Source organism: Chroicocephalus ridibundus, chromosome 9 (genome assembly GCF_963924245.1).
Source record: "Chroicocephalus ridibundus chromosome 9, bChrRid1.1, whole genome shotgun sequence".
Lineage (NCBI taxonomy): Eukaryota > Metazoa > Chordata > Aves > Charadriiformes > Laridae > Chroicocephalus > Chroicocephalus ridibundus.
In genome coordinates this window covers 23661183-23686939 of record NC_086292.1, presented here as the reverse complement: position 1 = coordinate 23686939, position 25757 = coordinate 23661183, and the positions used below count along the sequence as shown (strand labels likewise).

The 25757-nt window shown below is 50.5% G+C and overlaps 3 protein-coding genes across 3 annotated transcripts in view; 1 reads left to right on the top strand and 2 right to left on the bottom strand.

Moving 5' to 3' along the window:
• Positions 1 to 2341, bottom strand: part of SLC6A14 (solute carrier family 6 member 14) — a 53226-nt gene extending 50885 nt beyond the window's left edge. The window contains exons 1-3 of the mRNA XM_063346583.1: positions 2230 to 2341; positions 921 to 1003; positions 415 to 588 (exon numbers count right to left, since the gene is read on the bottom strand). The gene's annotated coding sequence lies outside the window, so the exon portion shown is untranslated. The remainder of the gene's footprint in view (positions 1 to 414; positions 589 to 920; positions 1004 to 2229) is intronic.
• Positions 2342 to 7672: 5331 nt separating this feature from the next.
• AGTR2 (angiotensin II receptor type 2) lies at positions 7673 to 10597 on the bottom strand. Its single transcript, XM_063346584.1, has 2 exons — positions 10459 to 10597; positions 7673 to 8864 (listed from the first exon to the last, which is right to left on the bottom strand). The coding sequence occupies exon 2, from the start codon at positions 8789 to 8791 to the stop codon at positions 7673 to 7675; it is 1119 nt and encodes a 372-aa protein (XP_063202654.1). The 5' UTR covers positions 8792 to 8864; positions 10459 to 10597.
• A 9371-nt stretch (positions 10598 to 19968) lies between these two features.
• LOC134520370 (nyctalopin-like) lies at positions 19969 to 21255 on the top strand. Its single transcript, XM_063345605.1, has one exon. The coding sequence runs from the start codon at positions 19969 to 19971 to the stop codon at positions 21253 to 21255; it is 1287 nt and encodes a 428-aa protein (XP_063201675.1).
• The last annotated feature ends 4502 nt before the right edge of the window (positions 21256 to 25757 follow it).

The following is a 25757-nucleotide window of genomic DNA, read 5'->3' as shown; positions in this document are numbered from 1 at the left end:
AACGCACCAGAACAAGTCCTCAGAGCTGTCATCTGCTCTGCAACCCAAGGAAAACCTGAGAACATTCCTCAGTAATTATTCAGAGGCTTTCAACAGACCCTCGTGCTGAATCCACCCTGTTTGTTCCACATGAACCTCTGACATTTTTTTCAAACAGCAGATTATTTTTTTCCCCGATGGTATGCCTTAAAAGAGTCTTGCTTAACCCATAACCCAAGTGCTGTCCTAGCAATCAACAGCAACGTGATTTTCCACCCAGACTGGGTACGGATAAAATCTGCTCGTGCCTTCAGCATGAAGTCTGCTCTGGGTACTTCTGCAGCTGCATTATCTACAGGGTAGCCCAACATTAAGAACTTTCCCATCTGTTTTCACTACCTGTTTGTGTTCCCAGTTCCTCCTAGAGAGAGTTACCTGCAAAGTATCGAATATCAGCAGAAAAGTAGCTGGTAGCTAGAAAAGCAGCTAGTTGTCTTGTAGTTCAGATTCATGCTGGACTCAGAGGTGAAGGAATAAACATTCCTGACTCTCCTGGGTAATTCCTTTTTTGGGTGTCCCAGTGGATGAAAGAAAGATCTCTTTGCATTCCTGCAGGAGAGGAAGATCAAAATAAAATCAGATGAGAGACTGCCAGATTGCAGGCTGAGAGACAGCGATGTCCACGGGGCTCTCCCCAGTTAATATGGCATGTTTAATATCATCCTCTAAAGTACTTTTTCCTAGACTTGTGCTTGAAAACAACTCCCTTGGGTTGTATCATTTCCCTAATAAAAGCCCACATGTTCCGAACTGCAGCAGTCTATTACCACAGATTTTAAAGAAAAACAAACCTTTTTACTATTAAACATGTTGATTACATTACAGAGTCCATCTGGGTCTGAAAGTACATTCTTAAGTAGACCTTTGTCAAACATACTTACTGCGTACTGAACTGCACATGGAGGAATCCTCTTCCAAAGAAGCAGGGGCACTTTGATGAACAAAATCTGCACACCATACTCATCTAAAAGGAGACAGTTAATACAGTAAAACAAGGATATTCAACATTTTATGATTAAAATTCAGGACACACTAAACCCCTGGAGTTCACAACAGCAGGGATGAGTATAAAGAGCCAAATTGTGCTGTCCTTACTTTGGAAGAAGCCTTCCGTGGTCAGCGAAGGTGTTTGCAGGGTAAGGTGCTCGCAGCAGGAAGGTTCATGAGATGCGTTTCATTATGTGTAAAGCTCCTTACAGCACTTACCAGAGTGAGTGAAACACTACAGAGTAATTAATGCTGCTCAGCATCCGCAAAGAAAACCTACCATGTTCCCCTGCAAGGGAAGGCCCTGAACAGTTGCACGCCACATAAACATCATCTCATCAAAGATTTTGGGAGGCAACAGATTTTAAGACCAGAGATGAAGTGCTTCATTTCCTCCAGAGACAGTGGTAGTTGCTGCACTTTTCCTACTCTGCCCTGACACAGCTGCGTGCTGAGCACATGCTGTATTCATGATTTTCACTTTCCTGTTGTTGCGAAAGAGCCGCATGTTTGGATGCTGTCCTAATGCTCAATGCAGATGTTTTGCTCTTTTTTGAAGGCGGCTGTGCGTTGGGGTGGCTGTAGCTCAGCCCCGCGAGGCTCACGGGCCAGCTGCCCACGTACCAACTTGCAGCAAAGCACAAAGGGGCATGTTTAGGGCATAGGCAAGTTATTTCAGAGTTCAGCCCCATGCTTCCAGCGCAGCAAACGCCGTTACAGGCATGTACTTTCTCCGCGATGAATGAACTGCATTGTGGGATTATCAAACGTTGGAACAGGCTGCCCAGGGAAGCGGTAGAATCGCCAGCCCTGGAGGTATTTAAAAGCCGGGCAGACGTGGTGCCCAGGAACATGGGTTAGTGGCACTTGTGGCAGTGTCAGCTTGATGGTTGGACTCAATGATGCGAAAGGTCCCTTCCAACCCAGACAATGTTACAGTTCTATGTGTGGGCAGATGGCTTCAGAGCACAACCACGGAGGCATCCCTGGGGAATGCAGAAGACGCTGTTCAACCAAAGCTTAAACAGCAATAATAATGTGCTGCTTCTACTTCCTTCTGGATGTATTATATGAATGTGAGATCTTTCCATTTCATTGCATTAATTCTCTGCACAGTAATTGTGTCTTACATACCCAATAAATCTCTGTCTAAATAGGTTTAATGATCATACCATTTTCCGTCCTGCTAGAAAGGCTTCTTACATTTGTCACAAGGTGAGTCTAGTTTCTACAGACAGCCTTGTGCTCCCTTTCATTTTAGCTGTCTGTCATGTTGACCTGGTGGCTGTGTTGGATAAGTCACATTTGCACCGTTGCAGTTCACTGGGTTGGGTATTGTTGATTTTCTTATTTGCTGTAAAAACAATAAAATATTTAAATTTACAATTCTTCAAGCCAAAACTCACACTGGGTCTTGGCTTCCCCATAACTGCTTGTCTTACAGGCATGGCGTGGAGCTTCGCAAACTTAATCTGAAGAGCTACTGGTTGTCAGCGGGGGAGAGGGGGTAAATTCAGATGTATCTCACAGCAGGGAAATTAATGTCGTGACCCTCATCCACTTCCACATTACTCTGCTTTGTCCCTGTGAAATGTTTTGGGGATTAACAGAATTCCATCTGGACCCTACAGAATCAAATTCAGATTCTGTCTCAGCTGAAGAGGAAGTGGAAAGTAAACATTTGAAAGAAGCGATGAGAGAGGCTGGCTTGCTCCCTCTCCCAGGGTTCTCCACTCGAAGACCAAGGTCCAGAAACGTTTTAGCGAGGCCTGTGCAATCGCCTGCTGGCTTCTTGCCCCACACACTCCCAGTGGCAGACAGGCAGCAAAGCCAAAAAAGCTGGTTTTGGAAGCTGAATGAGGTCCATCTATGGTCTTCGACAGACATAAGGGCTGACATTTGAAGCAGGCAGGATTACAGCTTGGGCACTGAGAAGGAGGGAGGGAGGGAGGGAGGGAGGGATGGATGGATGGATGGATGGATGGATGGATGGATGGATGGATGGATGGATGGATGGGTGGATGGATGGGTGGGTGGATGGATGGGTGGGTGGATGGATGGGTGGGTGGATGGATGGGTGGGTGGCTGTCCTATGGGTTATCAAGGACAGGAGTGCTGTGGGGAGGTGCCTCTGGACTTCCCATATGGAAGAGACATCAGCTCCCCTGGTTCCCATCCTTACTGTCCCCGGCAGAGGATGTGCCCCCATTGAAACCAGGGCTCGTCCCCCGCTTCAGTCCTGCTTCCCAGTGGCAGCGAAGCTGAGGGCACCCCAACACTGCAAAGTGGTGATTACTGATGTGGAACTGCGGGTGTGGGAGAAGGTCTGCAAAAACCTCCTTAGGCGAGGTGAGTGCACACAGGCTTGCTGCTGGCAGCTGGGTATCCCACAGAGTTAGGCATTACTTCCCTTTAAACACACACACACACACACCCCTGCTGTTTTCCATAAACAAATCTCAATTTTTACTCCAGGGTGGGTTTTTTTTTTTTTCCTTTTGATTCTAACGAAACCTAGCAAACAGGGGGGAGCGTCGGCTCTCAGCCACGTACCTCACTGGATGCTCCGCCACCAAGGCAAGCAGCTCACCACTGTATCCAGACCACAGAATACGCCATGTTGAAAAGAGCAGCCCCTGGGCTCCTTCTGTAGGCAGGTATCTGGTAAGACAAAGCCATAGGAGACTCACCAACCCTTCCTGGCAGAGCCCACGGGCCAGAGGAACAAGCCCCTCTCTGTTGCACCTGCTGGATCCCGCAGCAGGCAGACGTGAGGAATGCACATCCCATGACCTTGCAGAAGGGAACAGCCCTTCCCAACAACAGCAGTCATTTTCCTCCCAGGGAAGGAGGTTGGAGACGCGAGGCGCACGTCTGCCAGCGTGGAGGAAAGGCTGCCAGACCACCTCCAGCCCCACGCTTCAGGTTTCCCGTGTTCCCCCCAGGGCCCCTCAAATAAAGCATCCAGAAGTCCTCATTTTCATGGGGAAACCTGAGCAGTTCACTGGCTCCATGGCACCTCCTCACCCTTCAGCCAGGACACGGGGATGTGTTGTGAAGAGCAGCCAAGTTGTGGCAGTTGGCTTAGGGTGGCAAGATGATTTTCCTGCCCAAAATCCAGCCTGAGGAATGGGACAAGTGTGCTGAGTGGGTGCCAGCAGAGGCTGAGGCTGTGTTGATTCCTCAGGGAGAACATGCTGTACCAAACATTTCTTATTGTATATCTTACATAAACAAAGCATTTAGCTCACCACCCAGCACTACCTCATGCTAATAAATGCCAGTGACTTTCTCTGCTTCATATGTTGAAGTTGTGTATTCAAGTCAGCTCAGGGACACACACAGGATGCTCACTTTGGACTGAGACCCTTTCTGCAATTCATTTAAGCAGAGAGTAATCAACTGCAGTGAGAACAGGAAGACACAAACAGGATTTGCTGTGCAAACGTGGCAGAGACTGATAGACCCTTGTAGGAAAGCATCCCTTCCATCCCTCTCTGGGGAAAGACCCACTGACAGCGGGCTTTCCCCTCCACCGATGCCGACTGCGCCGTGGCCGGGAGGGTGCAGACCCAGCCAACCATCCAATGGCTGCTCCTGAACCCATCCGGCCAAGCTTGCAGAGTGGGCAAGACACCGAGCAGCCCCGCAGGCTCCCGCTGGCCCTGCTGAGATGGGGTGAATCGCTGCCGGGCACAACCCCAGGGCCTGAGCCGGGCCCCGGCCCCGGGCAGCCGGCAAAGGGCTGCGGGCACCTGCCCCGGGTACATTCCAGGAGAGCCTAAGGGAAGACAGGGCTTGCGAAGGACCAGGGTGGGAGTCTGGGGACCAGACTGGGATCTGACAGAGAGAGGCTGTAGCACTGCACAATCGTTTGCAAGCTTTGGCAAAATATTCTCTTGAAAGGAAAAAAAATAACTTCTACATTTGCAAGGGAAAAAAAAACAAACCCTACTTAAATTTTGTCCGCGTTCTTCTGCGGAAAATCCTGAAAAAAGAATAAAGACAACCCACCCAAGCTGTGAAAAAACCCACATTTCCATTAAAAAGATCCCTGAAAAATCCCATGAGAAATTCGAGCATGATGGAAGAAACTCATAGAGCTCAACATTATTCAATTTGCTCTAAAAATAAAGCAAACCCCTTGATACAGCACCTCCCCCACTCCCATCTCAGGTTCCTCTCCAGACAGCGTTTTTTGGCTGTTTGTTTAACCACTCTGCTCACATTCGTGGCCTATTAGAGGTACACGGCAGATCTGGCACATAGAAATGTCACTCTGCCGAGCGCACGGGGTCACTTGGTTTGTCACTCTTGCAGAATACGACCTTCCGGGTAGACCTCTTTGCAAACTACGTTACAAGAGAAGGAATTTTCCTCCCCCCTCAGCTTTGCCTCCCCTATTACCCTATTTTTCTGTTTCCCTGTTTCTAGGAGCGTTTCACCAAGTGCGGTGCCTCAGCCCCGGGAGTGGGCATGGATGCCCGCCCTCCCCGCAGTGGGAGACGCTGCATCGCTGGTCTCCTGGGGAAATCTTTGTCCTCAACTGTCTCTAGCCCCCCGCAGGTGTAAAGGCAACCGGAGCTGGATTTCAGATTCCTGTAGTATTTCCCTCTCTGCCCAGCTCTGCACAGCAGGCACGACACTTGTTAAAAACCGTTCTTTTTGAGCAGGTCCAAACTGACACGTAGAAACCGTGCAGCCTGTGGGCACACTCCGGATGGGAAGAGCTGAGGCACGGGCACTGCTGGGGTCAGACGGTGTAGTTTAGCTTCTGGTTTGAGACTAATAAGATGCCAATTAATGGCCGGGCTGTGTTTATTGCTGACCTGTATTGCAGCAAAAGTAAAAAGGCTCCACAACCTCTTATTACTCCTCTGAGCCCGCGACTTTGAACACCCGGTAATTTTCTTTGTACGATGCTTTGTTTTGCTGGAGCATGACTGCGCTGTTGTGCTCATTGCTAAGCAATTAACAGTTTGTCCTTCCAAAAATATCGGACGCCCCAGATACTATTAGCTCCTCGGAACATTTTCAACAAAAACATTCCAGGGGAGACGCGTTAGCGGCTCTTCCACTTTCTGGGGCAAGCACCTCTCCAGCTACGCACCTCGTCACAGAATGCCAGACCAGGGGCAGGGAGAAGGGGTTATTTGTGGTCAAGCCCCCGTTTTGCCAAGTTCTGCACAAACGTTTCATCTCGCATCATTCTGAGACTGGCACATAATCCCATTTTCACAGACACCAGCGAAGAACCTTACCCTGACCCAAACGGCGAAGGACAGCTCCTCGGCCAGGTCCCCATGGCCTCCAGGCACCAGCCAGTGCTGGGACCCGAGGGAGCCCAGCCTCCTGGCTTCCCAACAGGCAGCTGTAATTTCTGACCCACGGACCCAAAACTGCTAATGCGAGCCTTAAGAGTAACTTGTCAGAGAGAATTCCCTGAAGGTAACGATCTTTCAGCCGCCCCGGGTCACCCAGCCTGAGGACGACCTGCTGGCCCTTGAACAAGGTGCCAACACATCCCCCTTTTAGACTGAGCCTGTCAAACATGATCCTTTCTGAAGGGTCCAGAAGGACCAGTATCTCTCCAGCAAAAGAAAATTTCAAATAATCATCAAAAGCGACCTCAAAATAGAATTGGTATTTGCCAAATACTTTTCCCCCTGCCCCCTTTCTTTTATTAACAAATGAGTAAATGCCCACACTGAGATGTGGCTAAGCCTTAGGAGTCACACCATGGTTTTCCTTCTGCGTGTCAAGACAGAGTCACTTAGGCTTTCTGTACACAGTACCCCAAAGCTACAGCAGTAATCGACATTTAAAATGCAAAAAGTCCAGAGGACCAGCAAGTCCTTTCCCCGAAGGTTGCTGGAGAGCGCGAGGGACTCGGCATGCCCACGTAGCAGTGGGACGCAGCATGTTCAGTTCCTGGGCCACTACTGCCAAAAGTGACCATGCTGAATCAAAGCAAAGGCCCCATCTGGCCTGCGACCCCGTTACCTGCTACGAGAAAGGTGCAAAAACGTGCATGTGGTTGTACTTCCCCCCAAGAATCCTCTCCTGTCTCCCGCAGTTTGCAGAACCGTTGTCTCCGCCTCTTCTCAGGATCCCTGCCTAAGCAAGCAGGTGTATTTGATGCACTTTATACACAACACCTCCAGCCATATATTTTTTAAAAAATAATATATATATAAAATAAAGGTCAAAATATTTTCTTACAGATGGGTACAGAATTATCTGCACTGCTTTATCTACACATTCTCTAGTGAGAATCCCTTTCAGAAAACCAGCTGAGGGTATAATACTCAGCACCTACACAATTATAGCTGTCAGGCAATGCTCCTTTGGTATATTTTGTCCTTTTGTGTTACACTAAACATTCGCCTCATCCCAGCCATGCACAGGCCAGTATTTAAAATGCCATCAATATATTTATTTGTCAGAATGTTCCCGCCGTGTAAAACTTGAACGCTCATTGTGGAAAAGGAGGAAGAATAAAACCCCATGTATGAGAAAAACAGGTTCTCCTTCAAACAGCTGCTGAGTGAAAATGGGCAAAACCCAAAGGCAACAGAAGAGAGGAGTGTCACCGCTGCAGGGACAGCCAGCTGCCCTGATGTCCCCCCGCATCATGCCCGAGTGCCTACAGCAAGGACTCAGGCCCCTCTTCCCTGCCCGCGGGGGTCTCAGCATCTCTGAAGCAGCTCCCTTTCCTCAAAGAAGAGCTCTCTCGATGGCTGTTGAACTGGTAAACCCGTCGCTTAAACAGGCGATGGAGCTTCTCCTGGAACTGGTTGCCAATAAAGCAGTACAGCAACGGGTTGGTGCAGCTGTTGGCAAATGCCATGCAGATGGCAAACGGCAGCGCCGTGTCGATGATCCCCGTCACGTCACAGTTGTTAATGATGTTCATGTGAGCCAAGGCATCCAAAAACGTTAAAATGTGGAATGGGAGCCAGGAAATAAAGAAGGCCACAACAACAGCAGCCACCAGCTTTAGGACTTTGTCCCTCTTCTGCTTGTTTTTCCCAAACTCCTGTGCTTTGAGCAGGTGCCTCCTGATCCAGATGTAGCACGTGGTGATCACCGTCAAGGGGATGAAGAAGCCAAGTGCATTTTTCAGGAAGGCTGTTGCCACGGACCATTTTGCGTAATTCTCATGAGGAAAGGCCATAATGCAAGCATTGACTCCCAAGCTTTCAATGTAGTGAGTGTCACGGAAATAAAAGGTTGGGAGGGAGGACAAACAGGCAAGGCCCCACACAACCAATGCGATAAAATAAGCTTGTCGTGGAGTTCTTCTTTGAGAGCGAATAGGATGGACAATAGCGTGGTACCGGTCCATGCCCATGCATGTAATGAAAAATATGCTTGCGAACATGTTCAGGCACAGGACAGAACTGGAGATCTTGCACATGAGAGACCCAAAGAGCCAGTTGTACCCCTGCGCGTAGTAGGTAGCCCAGAAGGGAAGGGTGGCGAGGCACAGCAAATCCGCCATGGCCAGGTTGAAAATGTAGATACTAGCCACTGTTTTGGGGCCACTGTACCGACAAAGCACCACAACCACCACGCTGTTGCCAACCAACCCCAGAACAAAAACCACGGAGAAGAGTGCTGGAATTAGAGAAAACTGATAATCTGAGGAGGAAAGCGGGCAGGGAGGGGGCAAGCGCAACGCAGCCGATGAGTTTGTTTCTGCTGTAAAGAGGACTTGGAGAGTTTCTCTGGTGGTGATGACCAGGGAGCAGTTGCTCTGCATGTTGGTGCTGGTGGAAAGGGAGGTTCTGCAGGAAATTCATGTGCTAGCAGCACTTTTCTATCACGTCGCTCACCTGTCGATCAGAAACTGCGTGTTAGACATGCTCTGCGGCCGTCTGGAATCACAGAGTCACAATAAAATAAAACCCATTTAAAATTATGTCTGTACGCTGAGTGCTGAAATACCAGGCAACCCTGCTGGACTCCCTTCCTCCGTCCCACTCACAGGACACAAGTAGCTCTAGGGAGGTCACAGCACTTCTTAATTAGCCTGGCAGGGAAGCGAGCAGCTGGGTTTTATCTGTGATTACAGATGATATTTTCTGTGGCCAGCAGAGCAGAAAGATTATTGACTCAGGAGCTGGAGGTACTTCGGCAACTTTTGTGACCAAAGGCAGCACCGAAGCTCCTCGTGATCCTTTTCTCGGCTTTCTAATACTATTTCCATCACTCTGTGCCATTAAAATAACGTAGAGAGGTAGCACTCGCCAGCGGGGATCAGGTACTTCACGCCTGAGGGTCTCCTGGGACTTCACAGGCATGAAAGCAGCTTTTTCACAAGGCTAAGAGGAAAGCAAGATTTTTCTAATTCACAGGGCCGGATACAAAGACACTGAAGGGTCTTTGCAAAATGTCATTTACTGTCAGAGTCCTTCTCAAAGCAAATCTGCACCTCCTGCCCTCATGACGGCTTTTAATCAGAAATGAAACATTCTCACCGCAGATACAAGCAATAGACAGCCAAGCACTCAGTCCTCGCAGGCGCTGGGTTTGACGGCAGCGTTTGCTGTTCAGTTAGAAAGATCAGGACTGGGCTTCAGTAGGGGAAAACGTAGCTACAGAACAGCTGAAACGGCAGAGTTAATTGACCGTCTTTGTTCCAGTTCAACAGCTCATGGCTGCACTCTAAGCAGGGCATTTTTCAAACTGCACGGCTCTGTAGTCAACGGAGAAGATAGATATCGTACCCAAATATTTTATTTTACATACTAGGAAGATAACTCCTTTTTAATTAAGTCCTTATACGACCAGTCAGGCATTTAAGAATTCTCAAGGGCCCTGAAAAACACCAGTAATTTTCATCAAGACAAGACAACAGACCTGGGTAATGATCTCTCATTTAACAGAAGACAACTGATCATTTCGAATGTATTTTTCTATATTAACAGTTTAGTGTACCAAAGCTTATCATTTGCTCAATGCAAAATATGCAATATGCTACTTTACATATAGAGACAGAAATTTAATTTTAATTTGATTGTCTCATCAATGAAAATTCAATAGGAGAATATTAACGGACATTTTTGCAGAGTGCCAGTATTTAAAGTCAGGAGATTCAGGAGAGGGTCTGCAGCCCCATTTCACCCTTCACTCTTCTGTCCTGAGCCCCTCGCTTTAACCTACCAGAACTGAAATCTCAGAACTAGTCATTTTAGATTTGACTTACTGCTAATAGAGAGATCATACCGTAATTAATTTTAGCTACATCACTGAAAACAAGGTTTCATTGACAAACACGCTCCCTTTTCTGCACACGAACATCTGGTGGATTAGGATCCGCTTCTGAACTAGTCATTCCTACTATTACTTAGGACACAACGAGGCATTTTATCACAAACTGAATCTAATCAATGGAATTTAAGTTCTAACAGCAGATAGAAAACATACCTCTCGAACCTCACATTCGTCTGGATGTAGCTCTAGAATTATGTGCTCCTTTTTTCTGCTTTCCTTCTAGCGAGTGTGACCACCAGCAATCTGCTCTCTCATATCTTCCGTTTTCCCGCTGGGAGACTTTAACCTACATAACTCGAGAACTGAAATACGAACGCCTGCCAGCTTCTTTTCCTCTTGGAAGCAGAGCAGTTTGAGACCCCCCCCTTTCCAAGGCCACGTGAGCACATGCAGTAAATCAGGAGAGAGGAGCAAGACAACGAAAAAAAAAAAAGGAAAGAAAAAGAAAGAAAGAAAGAAGGAAAGAAAGAAAGAAGGAAAGAAAGAAAGAAGGAAAGAAAGAAAGAAGGAAAGAAAGAAAGAAGGAAAGAAAGAAGGAAAGAAGGAAAGAAGGAAAGAAAGAAGGAAAGAAAGAAGGAAAGAAAGAAGGAAAGAAAGAAGGAAAGAAAGAAGGAAAGAAAGAAAGAAGGAAAGAAGGAAAGAAGGAAAGAAGGAAAGAAGGAAAGAAAGAAAGAAAGAAAGAAAGAAAGAAAGAAAGAAAGAAAGAAAGAAAGAAAGAAAGAAAGAAAGAAAGAAAGAAAGAAAGAAAGAAAGAAAGAAAGAAAGAAAGAAAGAAAGAAAGAAAGAAAACGGAAACGGAAATTAAACGGAAAGAAAACGGAAATTATTCACACAAACATCTCTGCTGATTTCTACTGTAGCTCTTGGGCCAGGAGGATATACACACACACAACCCCCCTTCGCCTCCCAACACGTGCGAGCACAGATTCAGGCCCTCCAAAGGCAGAGGGTTTCCACGGGCTCTGTGGAGTCCCAGCACTCGCTGACCCATTTGGGAACGGAACAGGCTGTCAGTCCTGGCAGAGCCGGCCGCGGCATGAACACGCAGGGATAGAAGGCGGAGGAACATCACAGCATTCACACCGGGCACTGCCCGTGGCAGGGGGGTGGTCCTGTCTCCCAGAGAGCAGGACGGGAAAGCCACTGCCCAGGCTGGAACGGAGGGCAGCAGGACAAATCCCTGTGGCAGAGGGCAGGCTTGGTTCCAGGGCTGCTGGGGTAGCGCAGAGTGGACGGGCACAGCTGCGTTGACACAAAACGGGGTTTTTACATCTGCCGCTTCCTCGCGCCACACGTTCCGCCTGGTCCCAGCCTCCTCGCCCTGGAAGGACCTGCAAGAGGGCTGCTGGAGGATAAGCACTGGGGGAAAGTAAGCATCCGCCAGCCCCCCACTTTGCCCTGAGTGTGATCTCCTCTGCAGCAGCAGCCCATCTACTGGGGACATGCAGGTGGTGCTCCCCAGGCACGGCTGCACGGTGACAGATGGAGAGCCACCACAGCAGTCCCCACTAGGGACATGTCCCTTTGCCCCAGCCAGGTGCTGCTGGCTGGCTGTCCACCACCAGCCGGGGCTGGACCAAAGCTCGTCCCATTCTTTGGACACCAGCGCAGCCTTGCAGCGCTGGGACCCAGCTGTGCCAGCTTGGGGGATCCCCGGTGCCTGCCCTTGCTTGGGGACTGCACAGCACACCACAGGCAACGGCAGCACAGGCTCTAAAAACAGCTCTGCCTACAGCAAGGTGACCCAGAAGCGAGATGAAACGGGGAAAACAGCCTTTTACCAGCACCTTCAGAGGAACCAAGGGCTGAGCAGGCTGTGGAGAGCAAACTCACCTGCCTTGGGCCCAGAAAGAGCTGCAGAGAGCGCTGGAAAAGCTCATCAGCAAACTCATGTACATCCCCTGGAGGGGAGCACTGCTTGTCGAGGCAGGGAGAGGAGTCCTCGCCAGCTTTTGGCTTTATCTGCCTCATAATTACAGTCCAGCTCCTGGTATTTTCTGTGCAAAAGGAGAGCGGGTTATTTAAAGAAGGGAAATCCCACACAGCATTTTTATTTATCACACACTGGAGCTGATTTACTGCTTCACGACGACAAAGCAGTCAGGGGTCAGCGCTGTCAGGCTGCGAGCACGCACAGTGCCTGGGGCAAACACTGGAAGGGAAAGAAATCTTAAATAGCTCAACCAAGTGACATGCTGAGAACAGGCAACACAGAACAGACCCAAACATCACAGGTGTCTTGAGGGAGGGTAATACCACATCACCGCACAGGATGGGAGACCCCATCTTGTCCCACAGCCAAGGTGACACAACACACGTGTCAGAACATCCTCGTTACCTTGAGATATATATGAACCTCCCTAATGCCCCCACTCAGCCAGTTCCATACATGTTTCGTTGGATTTTAGGGCAACTCTTCCTTTTCCCACTTATTCCTCCCCACCCTGATTTGAGGTTGTCACGGAAAAGGCAGAGAAGGAGGGGAGACGGCCTGGAACCACTGAAATTTGCATTACTTAACAAAAAATAAAGGAAATTTGTAAAGGGAACAGTGACATCCATCATAGATCAGGGGCAGAAGAAGTCAAGACTTAACCCAAAAGCTTTAAGATGAAGATTTGCACTCAGTTCCCGCACACAGTCGCTACCAGGAGAGCTGTTGTTTTGTTCAAGAGGCCTTAAACAGAGGATGCACCTTCTAGAGAGATGCTGCAAGAACTGTCCCTTCGTCAAACCCAACACCTACCAAGCAGTAGGAGCACACGGGAGGACGTGTAAGGGCAGAGGACACGCGTCCTACTGCAAAGGAGAAGAAATGCCCCTTTTGCCACCAACCCCCTCCCGTACGTGCCCTGCCTCGGGTCTGGCAGAGTCAGGTGAGTGACCTGAGGTGTCAGCACTCCCTCTGACCCATAATCACTCAATTTTTTACTAACAGTATGTGACAGGACACCCTCGGCCAGGAATTCTCGCTGCTAGTTCCTTTGCACACAAGTGACCGGTGAAAGATCTTGCCCCATCCTTCATCAGATATCCAGCGTGCCTTGTAAGCAGGGGAAAAAGTCAAACGCATGAGAATGTTTAATTTGCAAAGATAACAAACACGATCTGTTTAGATTTAAATACAAGTTTTTCCTTCCCAGATGCTCTTCTGACCCTCACAGAGACTGACTGTGTCTGTTCTGTTCGGTTCGAAACTTTGTGCTGGGTTCATCCCTCTCCGCAGACAAGCAACAGGCCGGGTGCGGTGGGGTCACACCTCGGGCTGCCCTTTGCCAAGTTCCTGCTCCTGTTCTTCCCCCTGCCAGCGCTCAATGCATCAGATCCCTTACCTCATCCCAGGTTCTCCCCCCAAAGCTCTATTTAGTCAATGTGCAAAACCCTTCCCCCCTTCTATTTCCCCCGCTAGTTCATTCTTCCTCCCGCTCTCTCTGCGTGTTGCCGCCACACCAATGGCTGGGAAACAGAAGGTACAGCCGACACGGATGCCCAAGCTGTCCCCGCACGAGCCAACCTCGTGCCACGTAGCTAATGTCCGCTGAGCTCGCAGGACATGTTTGTCCAGGTCCACAGCCCCACTGGTAAATCCAGCACCTGGATGTGCTGGGTTGGGGTCCGGCACACAGCTCAGCGCAGGGGCAGAGTCTTCAGGCTTTTTGCTGTTCACCTGGCTGCAAAGTTACAAAAGCTGGGAGTTTTCACCACCAGAAGACCTGGTTGATGTTAAATGGCGAGGAGTTCGTGCTTCCTGGGGCGAGGAATGGGGGAAGGATTTTATGCATGTCTTTTTTACCAAGAAAAAAATAAAAAATCACAATTCAAGAGAAGCAAGACATTTTGCTGCGTGTTCACACGCAACACTCAGGCTTAGCTTTCCGTCCTCAAGCCCAGGCACCTAAAGAGGTCACTGGAAGTGTTTAAAAAACAAAACCAAACCAAACCCAAAAATACCACCCACACAAAACCACACAATTCAAGTAGCAACTTCTGGTCAATTGTGCAAATAAAGAAAAAAAAAAAAAAAGGATTCATGCACTCCAAGTCCTAGGTCTTGCTTTTTGCAGGGAAGCGCTGCTGTCAGGGATGGAATATTCCGAACAGGCAGCATATCCGACCGCGCCAGCAGACTTGTCAGAGCCAGCTCTTGAGGTTAAACCTCGCCAGCCTGCCAAATCCTCAGAGCAATGTGGGATCCAGACACAGACTGTATTTATGGGCTTGGTTTCTTTCTTTTGGAGAAAGCAAGGGGGGGGGGGGGAATCTCTCGCAGAAGTGCTCCCCAGGCTGCATACCCCAACGGTGCGGCTCTGATGCCTGGGTGCTGGTTCACAGCGGGATGCCCCAAGTCCCTGCTGCTGGTCTGGCGGCAAGAGCCAGGTACTGGGGAGCCAAGATTCCCATCGGGCTGGATGAACGACAGCCCTCTGCACCCGCTCCCCGACATCATCCCGCCTGCAGCCGGGCTCACCCAGCACTCCGTAAGCTTTTATATGCATTCCTCCTTCCCACACTTGTTTGTCTAAGGGGTTCCTTAGGGATTAATTACTCGGTCTTGCAAGAGAGACTGGAGTATCTACGTCGTCCTTCCCCAGCCCCTGAGCACTCTTGCAGAGAATGCTGCGCTCTCACAGCCGTGTGGGTCCGCAGGGAAGGGAGCAGTTGTGACCATCGGTGGCCGAGGCAGCAAGTCCCGCTGGCTCCTGCGGGCTCTCGTGTACCCCTCAGGCACAACCAGTGCTGAGAGCGAGTGTCTGCAAACCCGGGGTTTGGGCCAGGAGGGAGAACTGCTAGCATTTTTAAAGGGAAGTGTCGGTGTTTCCCTTTCCCTCCTGGAGCCGCGATCTCATCTGGAAGCACTGAGCAGGCCTGGGGGAAGCCCTGCTTTTCCGCTCAGCTGCAGCACAGCGGCGGACACCAGGGCCACCCAGCCAGGACCTGCCGGAATATGGCATCAGAGAGCTCTGGTCCCATTCATAGAATCACAGAATGGTTTGGGTTGTAAAGGACCTTAAAGCCCACCCAGTGCCACCCCCTGCCCTGGGAAGGGACACCTCCCGCTAGACCAAGTTGCCCCGTCCAGCCTGGCCTTGAACACCTCCAGGGATGAACACTTCCAGACACTTCATCCGCTGGAAGAAGTCAGTTTTTGAAGCAGTTCAGCGTCTGGAGCATGTCGGAGGGAAGAGGGACGCCCTTTCCACCTCCACCATGCAGAAAACTTTTCCAAAGCATTTCCTTTATGAGATGTTTGTGTCCAGCTGATTGCAGTGCCAAGACTGAGATTATCCTCCATGACATTGTTTGTTCAAATAATTGGCTCTAAGCACTTTACAAGTTACTAAAAGTAGTAAAGAAAACAAGCACATTAGTGATTTTGAAAACATGCCGCACATGTAGCCGAGGACGGCACTGCCGAGGGCAGTGGGGCTCGGCTGGAGCTCCCTTCTACCATGCTCCACAGCTTCCAGGCATGGCCCCACGTGCAGAGAAACCACCAGGTGCTGGGGCTTGCCCACAGCGGGCACAGAACCTAAACCCCGCTGCCGCTGCTACGGCCGGAGCACAGCATCTCAGTATCTCAGCCACATGGCAATGGGAACCCACCTTCAGCTTTCATGAAGAACAACTTTCCATCACAGGTAATTTCCTCCTGCTCACTGCTCCCAGCCCAGTTGCTGCGATGAGCAGCTGAAGTCAAGGCATTGATGGAAGAGAGCTTCCCTTCTGGAAGAGAGCTCCCTCTTGTCTAACTTCTGCTTTATTAGTGTCAATATATGTGTATATAACCCAGCTTTTAAAGGATGTGGGAACATACTTCACATTTCTTTTTAGGGTCTCAAAGTGATTTTTTTAGGAAGAGCAAGGATTCCGTGGCCAGTTTTATAGAGCTACAGAGTACCCAGGGGGTCTCTTTCTAGAGATCCTTTAAAAATAAAAATCTTCCTTCCTTTGCTGTTTTGAACTATACTCACTGCAAGCATCATTTCCCACTTTTTACGTGGTTTTGTCAGGAATTTCCCTTATGTACCAAAAATGCTGAGATACCCATGCAGAAGAGCTCATCAGCTAGAAAAATCTTTGGGGAAGTCAGACTATTCCTGATACTTGGGTATTCCAACTCATTTAATCCACCTTTTAACCAACAAAGCTACTAAGTGATTCTGCTCACCCCACCTTTGCCCACCAGAAAGTTTAAAGAAAGCAAACCTTGCTCCTTTAACTCATTAGACCTGCAAGACCACGCCAAAGTAGATGTTTGGACTGCTTGTATCAGACCTTGATCCTGTAAAGAGAATACAGCTCCTTAAAATCTAGTGTATTAGGCAAGGCTCCTGACATCAGCTACAAACAATTTCTGAAGTGGGTGTGCTGGGCTATAAATCCCAAATGTCAGATAAATCAGTGACTGAGGAAAAGACAAAACACGATCATGGGTGGAATACATTTCAACGGAAGACCTGCAATGGCTCAGTCTTTCCATTGAAGCCGGAAGGATGAGCCACCTCAGCTAAAACACACGATGCACTCCAGAGAACCCTCCTCGCAGATGGAGCGGGACATCCAAAATCCCTGCACGTGGAGCACAAAGAGCTGGGCCTGGAAAAGAAGCCCAAGAGCTGAATTCTTATAATTCAATGCACCGTAGTGAGAAAGTATTAGTTAAAAACAGTAGCCAGAGGGAAAAACCACGTGGTTGTTCTTCTCAAGGACCACAGAATCATAGAATGGTTCAGGTTGGAAAGGACCTTAAAAGATCACCTCGTTCCAACCCCCTGCCCTGGGCAGGGACGCCATGTCTTTACCTTCTCTCTGCACACCCAATGCAGTAGCGGTGCCAGCTGCTGCTGGTGGCAGTGTTGATGGTGATGGTGCTCAGGCAGCCGAAGGTAGGCAGGCAATGCAGGAGCAGCGGGCAGTGCAGCGCACACAGGACACACCACTTGCGACCATTGTCTTGGATCAACCCTCAGTCCCCTGTGAAGGCTCAGCTCTCCGGGGTGTTGGGCGATGGCACCGCTGCATCACTCCCACCCCATGGGCAGCTGCCACCAGCCAGCGTGGCCCGGGCAGCAGCCACAGCCACCAGCCGACCCCTGCCACGTCATGGAGTCATTACAGGGAGCAGCTGGAGCTGCCAAACCCATGACAAAGTGTAAAAACACTGGCCATTTTGATACTTCTGGGCTGCCCTGGGCCTACACTCTGCAGCTGTGTGGTCCTGTTTCACCATTATGTTTTAGTCCAGTTAAGCAACATCTGGCAATGATGAGCTCTAAGAGCTGCGTGCTTTTGGTCTCTGAAAATTTGCAATATGAAATCAAGGAGAGTTAGAGAGAGCACTGGGCTTCGATAAGGGCTAGAACATGGCACCACTGCTGGGATTACAACCAGGAACAAAGCCTGGGTAGAATAAAAAGGACACCAGTGCAAGCGATCCATCTTCTTAAGCCTGAGCTACAAAACTTCAGCTAGAGGCGAGACCATTCCAAGCAGACACAGAGAAGCTCGCTCATCCTGCACAGGGACCAGCAGAAACCCGTCTCCTTCACAGGGATGTGAAGGCAAAGCCCTGGAGCAATGGATATTCATAGCTGTGCTGCAGTAGGAGGTAAAAGGAGCCGTGGAGATCCCAGTAGCGGGACACCCTCAAAGGAGCAGTCCCAGTTGAGCCAGAAATACAGAAAACAAAGATTCACCCACCAAAACCTTCGACGTGGCCCCAGACGTGAGCAGCCAGATGGGGTGAGCAGGGCATGTTTCCCCTTTCTCCGGGGCTCCCAGGACAAGGTGCTGCCACCGCTGCTCTCAGGGTGACAACCAGCTTTTGACCCCTAGTAACACTGAGGCAAAGCCTGTCTAACTAAATAAATGATGTTGTTTACAGCTGGAAGATGGTCTCCATTGCACAACGTGGCCACCCCAGCCAAGCTTCCAGCGAGAAGCTGTTCGTCGGGGGGTTGTTGCTTGAAAAAAAATGAAGAAGAAAACAGAACTAGCTGAAGCCAACACAGCGATTTAGCAGCAGAGGAAACCCAATCTGCTTCTGCAGAGAATACAATGGATCTGCAAATTTGTCCAATTCACACTTACCATTAGGCAAATCATATATTTGGGGCTTTAGCCACTGTCTGAACAGAGCTGGCAGAGCAGGGGAGAGAAAGGAAACCAAATCCGTAAAACATGAAAAAAGGCTGAGACAGACCAAGAAATTAAGAGCAGGGGAATGCACCTGAAGGGAGGGGCTGAGAGAAGGTGCTTCAAACATGTCAAAAACGTGAGAACTCCAGCAGAGTGAAGTGAGGGGAGAAACAAAAATTAAAAGAATGAGAAAAACCAAAAGCAGCAACTGTGTCACTGGCTGCCCTGGACACGTTAGCTGCAAGGCCCGGTTTGAGTCCTCTTGGCATCGCAAGCAAAATAATCAGCCTGGACATCGCTGAGCCCTGGCTGCCCGGGGCGTCAACCAGCCCCCTGACCGCACTCTGGATCTAGGATGAAAACCAGGGAGAGGACAAAGGACCTTTTAGGGACCTGAGCCCAGCTCCAGCTGCCCAGTGACACCTTCAGACCTGCTGGGGCCAGGTGGTGCCCTGGAAGGGCGGCGTGTCCTTGGGGTGCTCTGCGTTTCACCCACAGGGATCAGCTTTTCCCACTCAGAGGTGGCTCAGGGCTGATCCCGAGAAGAGGTTCCACCGGGACACCGCATTCCCTGCACGTTCCTGTTTTACTGCAGAGGAGCCACAGCCATGGGCAGGGCTGTGCTCAGGGCTCAGCTCCACCATCCCCAGCATCCGCACCACCGCCCGGGCCCAGGGCATCCGCCGGCGTGTGCAGGCACAGTAGGGTGAGAGCCCCCTCCCACACGGAGGCAGCACAGCTGCCCAGCAGCCTCTGCTGACGCCGTAACTGCAGAAAAGTACAAAAACACCCTGCCAGAACAGAGGGGAGCTGAGCAAAAAACCCACTCTTTTGGGAGGGACTCTATCAGGGAGCAGAGTGATAGGATGAGGGGAAGGGTTTTACACTGGAAGAGGGAAGATTTAGATGAGATCTGAGGAAGAAATTCTTTGCTGTGAGGGCGGTGAGCCCCCGGCCCAGGTTGCCCAGAGAAGCTGTGGCTGCCCCATCCCTGGAGGGGTTCAAGGCCAGGCTGGACGGGGCTTGGAGCAACCTGGGCTGGTGGGAGGTGTCCCTGCCCAGGGCAGGGGGGTGGCATCTTTAAGATCCCTTCTAACCCAAACCCTTCTATGGTTATATGAAACTGCCAAGCAGATCCTGAGAATGGTGATCAACCCCGGAGCAGGAGCCTCTCCAGGGCAGATCCCAAGGGAAGTGTGTCACCTGCTGCTGTTTGCAGAGGGCAGGAGGTGGGAAAAACCACTGTCAGAGCATGATGCTCGGCTGGGAAATCTCCCCGCCTCTCCGTAATGCTCTTTACTACAGGGCGGCACCTAATCGGCTTTTATCTGCCTGAAGACTCGATCCCCATCGGTCTGCAGTGGGAAGAACCAGCTACTTTATTTTCACCGTGCACTAAAAGCACAGCCCAACCGACCCTGCAATGCTCGTGGTTCACCTACCCGAAAGGTACACGCTCTTTTTCTTGCCTCCTTCTCTACTGTCCATCGGGTATTAGATGCAGTGGCTGACTTGTGGCTGGTCATGTTCTTTCTTGTTATATTTATATTTACTTGTGCAGCAAAGGCTGGACTGAGTCTGAATATCTCTGATTCATGCCCAAGCATGTGCAAGTGTGCACCTGAAGAGATTATCCACTGTAACAGAGCCGGACTGAGAGCCCTCCCTGGAGAAATAGCTGCTTCCACCGTCTCTCTAAACCTCTCCAATAATTATTTGCGGATTCTCACCAGCAACACCTTCAGAAACCTGACTTTCCTCCACAGCCTCTGGCTAGATGGAAACAATCTGACTTTCCTGTCCCCGGGGACCTTCCACGCTCTCAGCAAGCTGCGAGAGCTGCACCTCAGCAGGAACTCACGCCTCACCTACCTGCACGCAAACACTTTCAGAGGACTGTTAAACCTCATCAGCCTGGATTTGTCCCACTGCAACATCTTCGAAGTCCACCCACTTCTATTTTCACACCTGCCTTCTTTAGAAAGGCTCGATTTAGGTTCCAATAACATGCGGTACGTTCCGCAAGCCTTTAGGAACCTTTCCAGCCTCACCAGGCTGTCCCTGGAGGGCAACCACATAGAAGCCATCGGCAGAGATTCCCTGAAGGACCTGGAAACCCTGTACGATCTGAACCTCAGGAAGAATCGGATATGGATCATTCAAAATGGCGCTTTTACAAAGCTTCTCAGATTGGGCATGTTAAATTTAGGACACAACTTCATCACTGATTTGCCTAATCAGCTTTTCGACGGGTTGATCCAGCTCAAGACTATGCACCTCGAAGCCAACAGAATCACTGCTGTCGACTGCACCTTCAGAGATCTGCTGAACTTGAGAAACTTGTACCTCAACAACAACCAGATCTCTGCAATCTCGGACTCCGCTTTTGCCTACTTAAACAAGCTGCACTTCCTTCACCTGAGCAAGAACAACCTCAGCTCCCTCCCCATCCGCTTGTTCGCTGAACTGCCGAAACTGAAGTACGTGTTTTTGTCCCACAACCCCTGGAAATGCGACTGCAAGATGCTTTGGTTCTGGCGGTGGAGCGCCACACACCGGGGCGCCATCGAAGGGCTGCACTGCGCCTTCCTGGGTGCTCACAACGCCACGGCGCTCAGCACCCCCCGCCCCGGGGACCCGGCGGACTGCACGGTGCCACCCCAGCTGGCAAGCGAAGACAAGTGCAGGTTGGCCGGTACCAGCACGGCTCCTGGGCCCCCCGCTCTCCCCAGCAAGGTCATCCTGCTGGTGCTGGTCTGCCATGCATGGTATTTTGCGAGGGGATGGGACACCTCCACAGCCACATTTTGACAGTGTTTAAATTATCAAGTGGAGGCCACTTATTTATTTCCTCGCTATTTCTTTGTGGGCAATGGTTTTCTTTATAGGTGGGGTTTTTATGGAAATAGAGGGATTTTGTTATGTAGAAATAAATGCTTTCATCCGCGGTCAATGCTCAAATCTGAAATGCTGATACCAAAATTCAGTGTAAATGTTCAGGTGCAGAGAAGCTCACATCGGCATGCTCAGGGCTGGGGCTTGTGCCGGGTGATGCTGGGCTGGGAAGCATGGTCCCACCGCAGCCTCTGTCCTCCCACTTCCCAGCCAGCCCCAGCCACGTATGACCCCTCGGGGAAGGGCTGCCGTCCTGCCCTCGGCCCCCTCCCGGGATGCTGTGAGTGCTGCTAAAGTATGAATAAATTGCACGTGTTACACAGAACCACCCAATGATAGGGGTTGGCAGGGACCTCTGGAGACCATCCAGTCCAACCCCCTGCCAGAGCAGGGTCACCCACAGCAGGTGGCACAGGAACGCCTCCAGGTGGGTTTGGAATGTCTCCAGAGACAGAGACTCCACCACCTCTCTGGGCAGCCTGTGCCAGGGCTCTGCTGCCCTCAGGGTAAAGAAGTTCCTTCTCATGTTGTGTTCCCGCACATACGAAGTCCCCAGAAAAGGCTCCGTCCATCAGCGTTTCTGTGAATGTGCGGCAGCTTCCCACCGCCGGCACACGAGGTGCTCTGCTGCCAGAATGTAAGACAGTGTTGGAGCAGTGGGCGAAAATGTCACCGAGTAAAACGTTTCATCACTCAGGTGCTCCTCGCCGTATCGAGCCTCAGCTAAGGCAGCAGCTCATTTGTCTCAGGGACGGTCTGTACGAGTTGTGTCTCCCTGAATTTTGTCGATGAGCTTTGGCACGGCATCACAGTGATGCCACACCCCTGAGCCGCCTCCCTCCAGCTGCTGGAGACACTGATGGGCCACCATGGTGCCTCCATCGCAAAGCATTCAACGGCCAATACATTTTTGCTTACATTTTGGTCATGCTGTTTCACCATTCTGGTTGTACATTGAGCACCGTCCTCGCTTCCTTCAGCTTCACATGCTTTGGGAGGTAGTGGGAAAACACCTCCAGCTTGTTTCTTGCTTTTGTGTTCCTCTCTGCTAGTGATCTGGAACAGAAAAAGGCAGGAGTAAAAAAACAAGCACGCAAAATCCACCTGAGCAGTTTCTTTAAGTCCCTATAAAATTAAATTTTTGCATTGAAAAAAATATAAATTGGTGAAAAGTTTACATGAAGGAGAGCCTTGACTCCTCCGGATGCTTGCAGAAAACATTCCTTCCATCTTTACACCATCACCTCGTTAAACACAGAGCTGGAGCGCAACTGAACTGCTGCTTCTGTGCTATGATGAAGCAGCCATAGAAATACTGAACAAGTTGGACACAGTGTGCTCGTGGACAACACGTGGCTACATTTTTATCCACAAAAAAATGAAACTTGCAAGGAATACAAGAAAAACTTCCATCAAAAAACACAGGCCCTGAGGATGCAGCCTGGCCTTGGAAAAACATTTGAAGGCAATCCTGGAGATTACGGCCAACATGGACTCACTGCAGCAGCAGCAAGCTCGACTGTTTTAAAAAAAAAAAATAATAATTCAGCATGCACAAAGCTGACACTGCTAAAAAGCCTTGGAAACAAAAGTATGCGATTGAATAAACAAACCCAAGTGATTGAATAGATAAAACCAAATAACTGAATATGAAAGAGCAAAAAGACTTGCAGGAACAGAGAGATGTGCTAAAGCTTACATCTCTGCCTCCTGTCGGAAACTTTTAGGAGTGTTTGACAGAACAGAAACTCTTTTGAAAGCTTGCTTGCCAGGGGCTTTCTTGTGAGAAAGCACGGGGGTTTATCCTGCCTGCCCCAAGCTCGACCTTCACGCTGAGATCTCTGCTTTGCTTTGCCCAAACTTTCCTTTGAGTCAGCCCATTTCTTAATTAGCCCATTTCTTAAATGCATCCAGCACAAGAAGGAGATGCCTTCCTATTCAGGAATTGTCAGAGTATCCATTCTTCCCCTTTTAACCTGGTAGCAAGAGGCAAAAGAGGTAAGAAAGGACAGACGCGTGTGGTCGCGTCCAAAGTCTAAGAATTTTGACCTCAATGGTACCATACCTCGAGCCAGGGCTATAAACCACTGGATCACTGGTTCAGTGGGATGGATGTGCCTCTTCTTACGGTATATCGCTCCATCTTCAGTGAAAACATATGCAATTTCCTGTGGGAAGCTTTGTTTACATATTTTCTTATGAAAAACTTGTACCAGTGGAAAGTTCCCAGCTGGCTGTACGTGAGGCTTCGTGCAGCAAAACCCTGAGGGGGCGGGTTTGCTGCCCCCCCGGCGCTCTCCAAGCGGTGAGTGCTCAGGGGCCGCTTCCTCTTGTCCCATCGCTTGTTACGTGAGATAAGAGACCGATCCCCCCCCGGCTACACCCTCCTCTCAGGGAGCTGTAGAGAGCAATATAAACTTTCATCTCTGAAGCCCACATGAGGCGTAACGGTACAGAAGCAGCTGCTGCTTCAAATTAACGTGTTCCTCCTTTGCTTTGGATGGCACGTTCCCTGCCGTGCTCCCAGCAGCATCAGCCTCTCACCACGCTTTGAAGGACCAGCACCTCATTAGCAGATTTGGCCACTAAAGATGAGGAAAGGTGGCACGTGGCACCGCAGCCCAGAAGCACCACCGCAGGAAGGGCGCAGGGAGGTTTCTGAGCAGAGGAGGGGCTGAGAAGGAGGTGGCAACTCACTCCGACCGCCCTTTTCAAACCAAGCAAAGAAAACACATAAATAGATAACAGAACCATAGCATTGTCTACGTTGGAAGGAACCTTTCAGATCATTGAGTCCAACCATCAGCCTCACACTGCCAAAGCCACCACTAACCCATGTCCCTCGGCACCGCGTCTGCCCAGCTTTTGAATACCTCCAGGAACAGCGATTCCACCACTTCTCTGGGCAGCCTGCTCCAATGTTTGATAACCCTTTTGGTGAAGAAATTTTTCCAAATATCCATTCTAAACCTCCCCTGGCACAACTTCAGGCCACTTCCTCTTGTCCTATCGCCTGTTCCTTGGGAGAAGAGACCGACCCCCCCTGGCTACCCCCTCCTTTCAGGGAGTTGCAGAGAGCGAGAAGGTCTCCCCTCAGCCCCCTTTTCTCCAGGCTGAACACCCCCAGCTCCCTCAGCCGCTCCTCACAGGACTTGTGCTCCAGACCCCTCACCAGCTCCGTTGCCCTTCTCTGGACACGCTCCAGCCCCTCAGTGTCTTTCTTGTATCAAGGGGCCCAAAACTGGACACAGCACTCGAGGTGGGGCCTCACCAGTGCCCTGTACAGGGGGACGGTCACCGCCCCAGCCCTGCTGCCCACAGTTCCCTACACAGAATCTTCCAGGCGCTGAAAACAGAAGTTTCCCCAAGAAGCTGCAGCTCCATGCTCTCCCGTCCCAAACTCGCCTTTCCCAAAGCCCGAGGGCCCTCCACGTTCCCAGCCGTCAGCGGTTCCCCGCCCTCCGCGCTGCGCGCCCTCCCCCCCGGCCCCCAGCGCTCGCCCCGCCGCCCGGTGGCCCCGCCGCCGACCCGGGAGCGGCTGTAGTTCCGAGGGCCGGCCCCTGGATGGCAGCCCAGCCCCGGCTTCGCCCCGTGGCTCCACCCGTAGAGGCGCCGCCGCAGTCCTCGCATCTGGCGGCGGAAAAGCCGCTCTGTGATGGGGCGGGGGCTTCTGGTGCCCGACCGTGTGTCGGCCCGTCCCCTGTCGCCGCCGCCCCGCCAAGGCCCAGCCGCGCGGGGCCCGGCGCTCTGGCCAACACGACTACACTTAATTACCTGCAAAACCCGGGAGGGGAACAAAGGGTTCCGTGCGAGTCTTACCGTGGGCTCCAGCTGATCTCCGTAACGCCCGCTTCAACAGAAACCACTTCCAGCGGGATCTGCCTCTGCAGCAGTCTGTCAAAGTCACCATAAGAAGGGCTTGGGTTTTTTGGGGAGGTTTTTTTTCCTCCTTGCTTTAAAAAGAAAAGTGAGGACACAAGTGTGTTGGTGGTTCAGGAGCACTGACAGCACAGCATCAGAACAGAGCTGCTTCGCACCAGCACCTTCACACTGTAGGGCGGTTCGGAGCACGGGATGGAGAATGACATCTCTGGTGGCGGGGTCCCCACGCTCCTCTGAGCATTTGGCCAGTGGGAGTTTTGAAGTGGCTTAAGGCCACAGCTTGTGCCACCTTATTTGCCCAAGGTGATGTCCAAAGAGAAGGCCGGGCACCGGCCTGTAACCTGGGTTAATCCACAAACTCATCCCCATTCCATCAAGCAGACAAACTGCCACACGCCTCCTGCAGAAAACACACCTACCTGTGTTCACCACTGGGAAAAAAATAATCATTCAGGAGGGCAACAACCCGGATGATGCAGTGAAGGTCACAGGAGTTCGTTTATATGACACCAGTTTCACACAAATTGTTCTTTGTT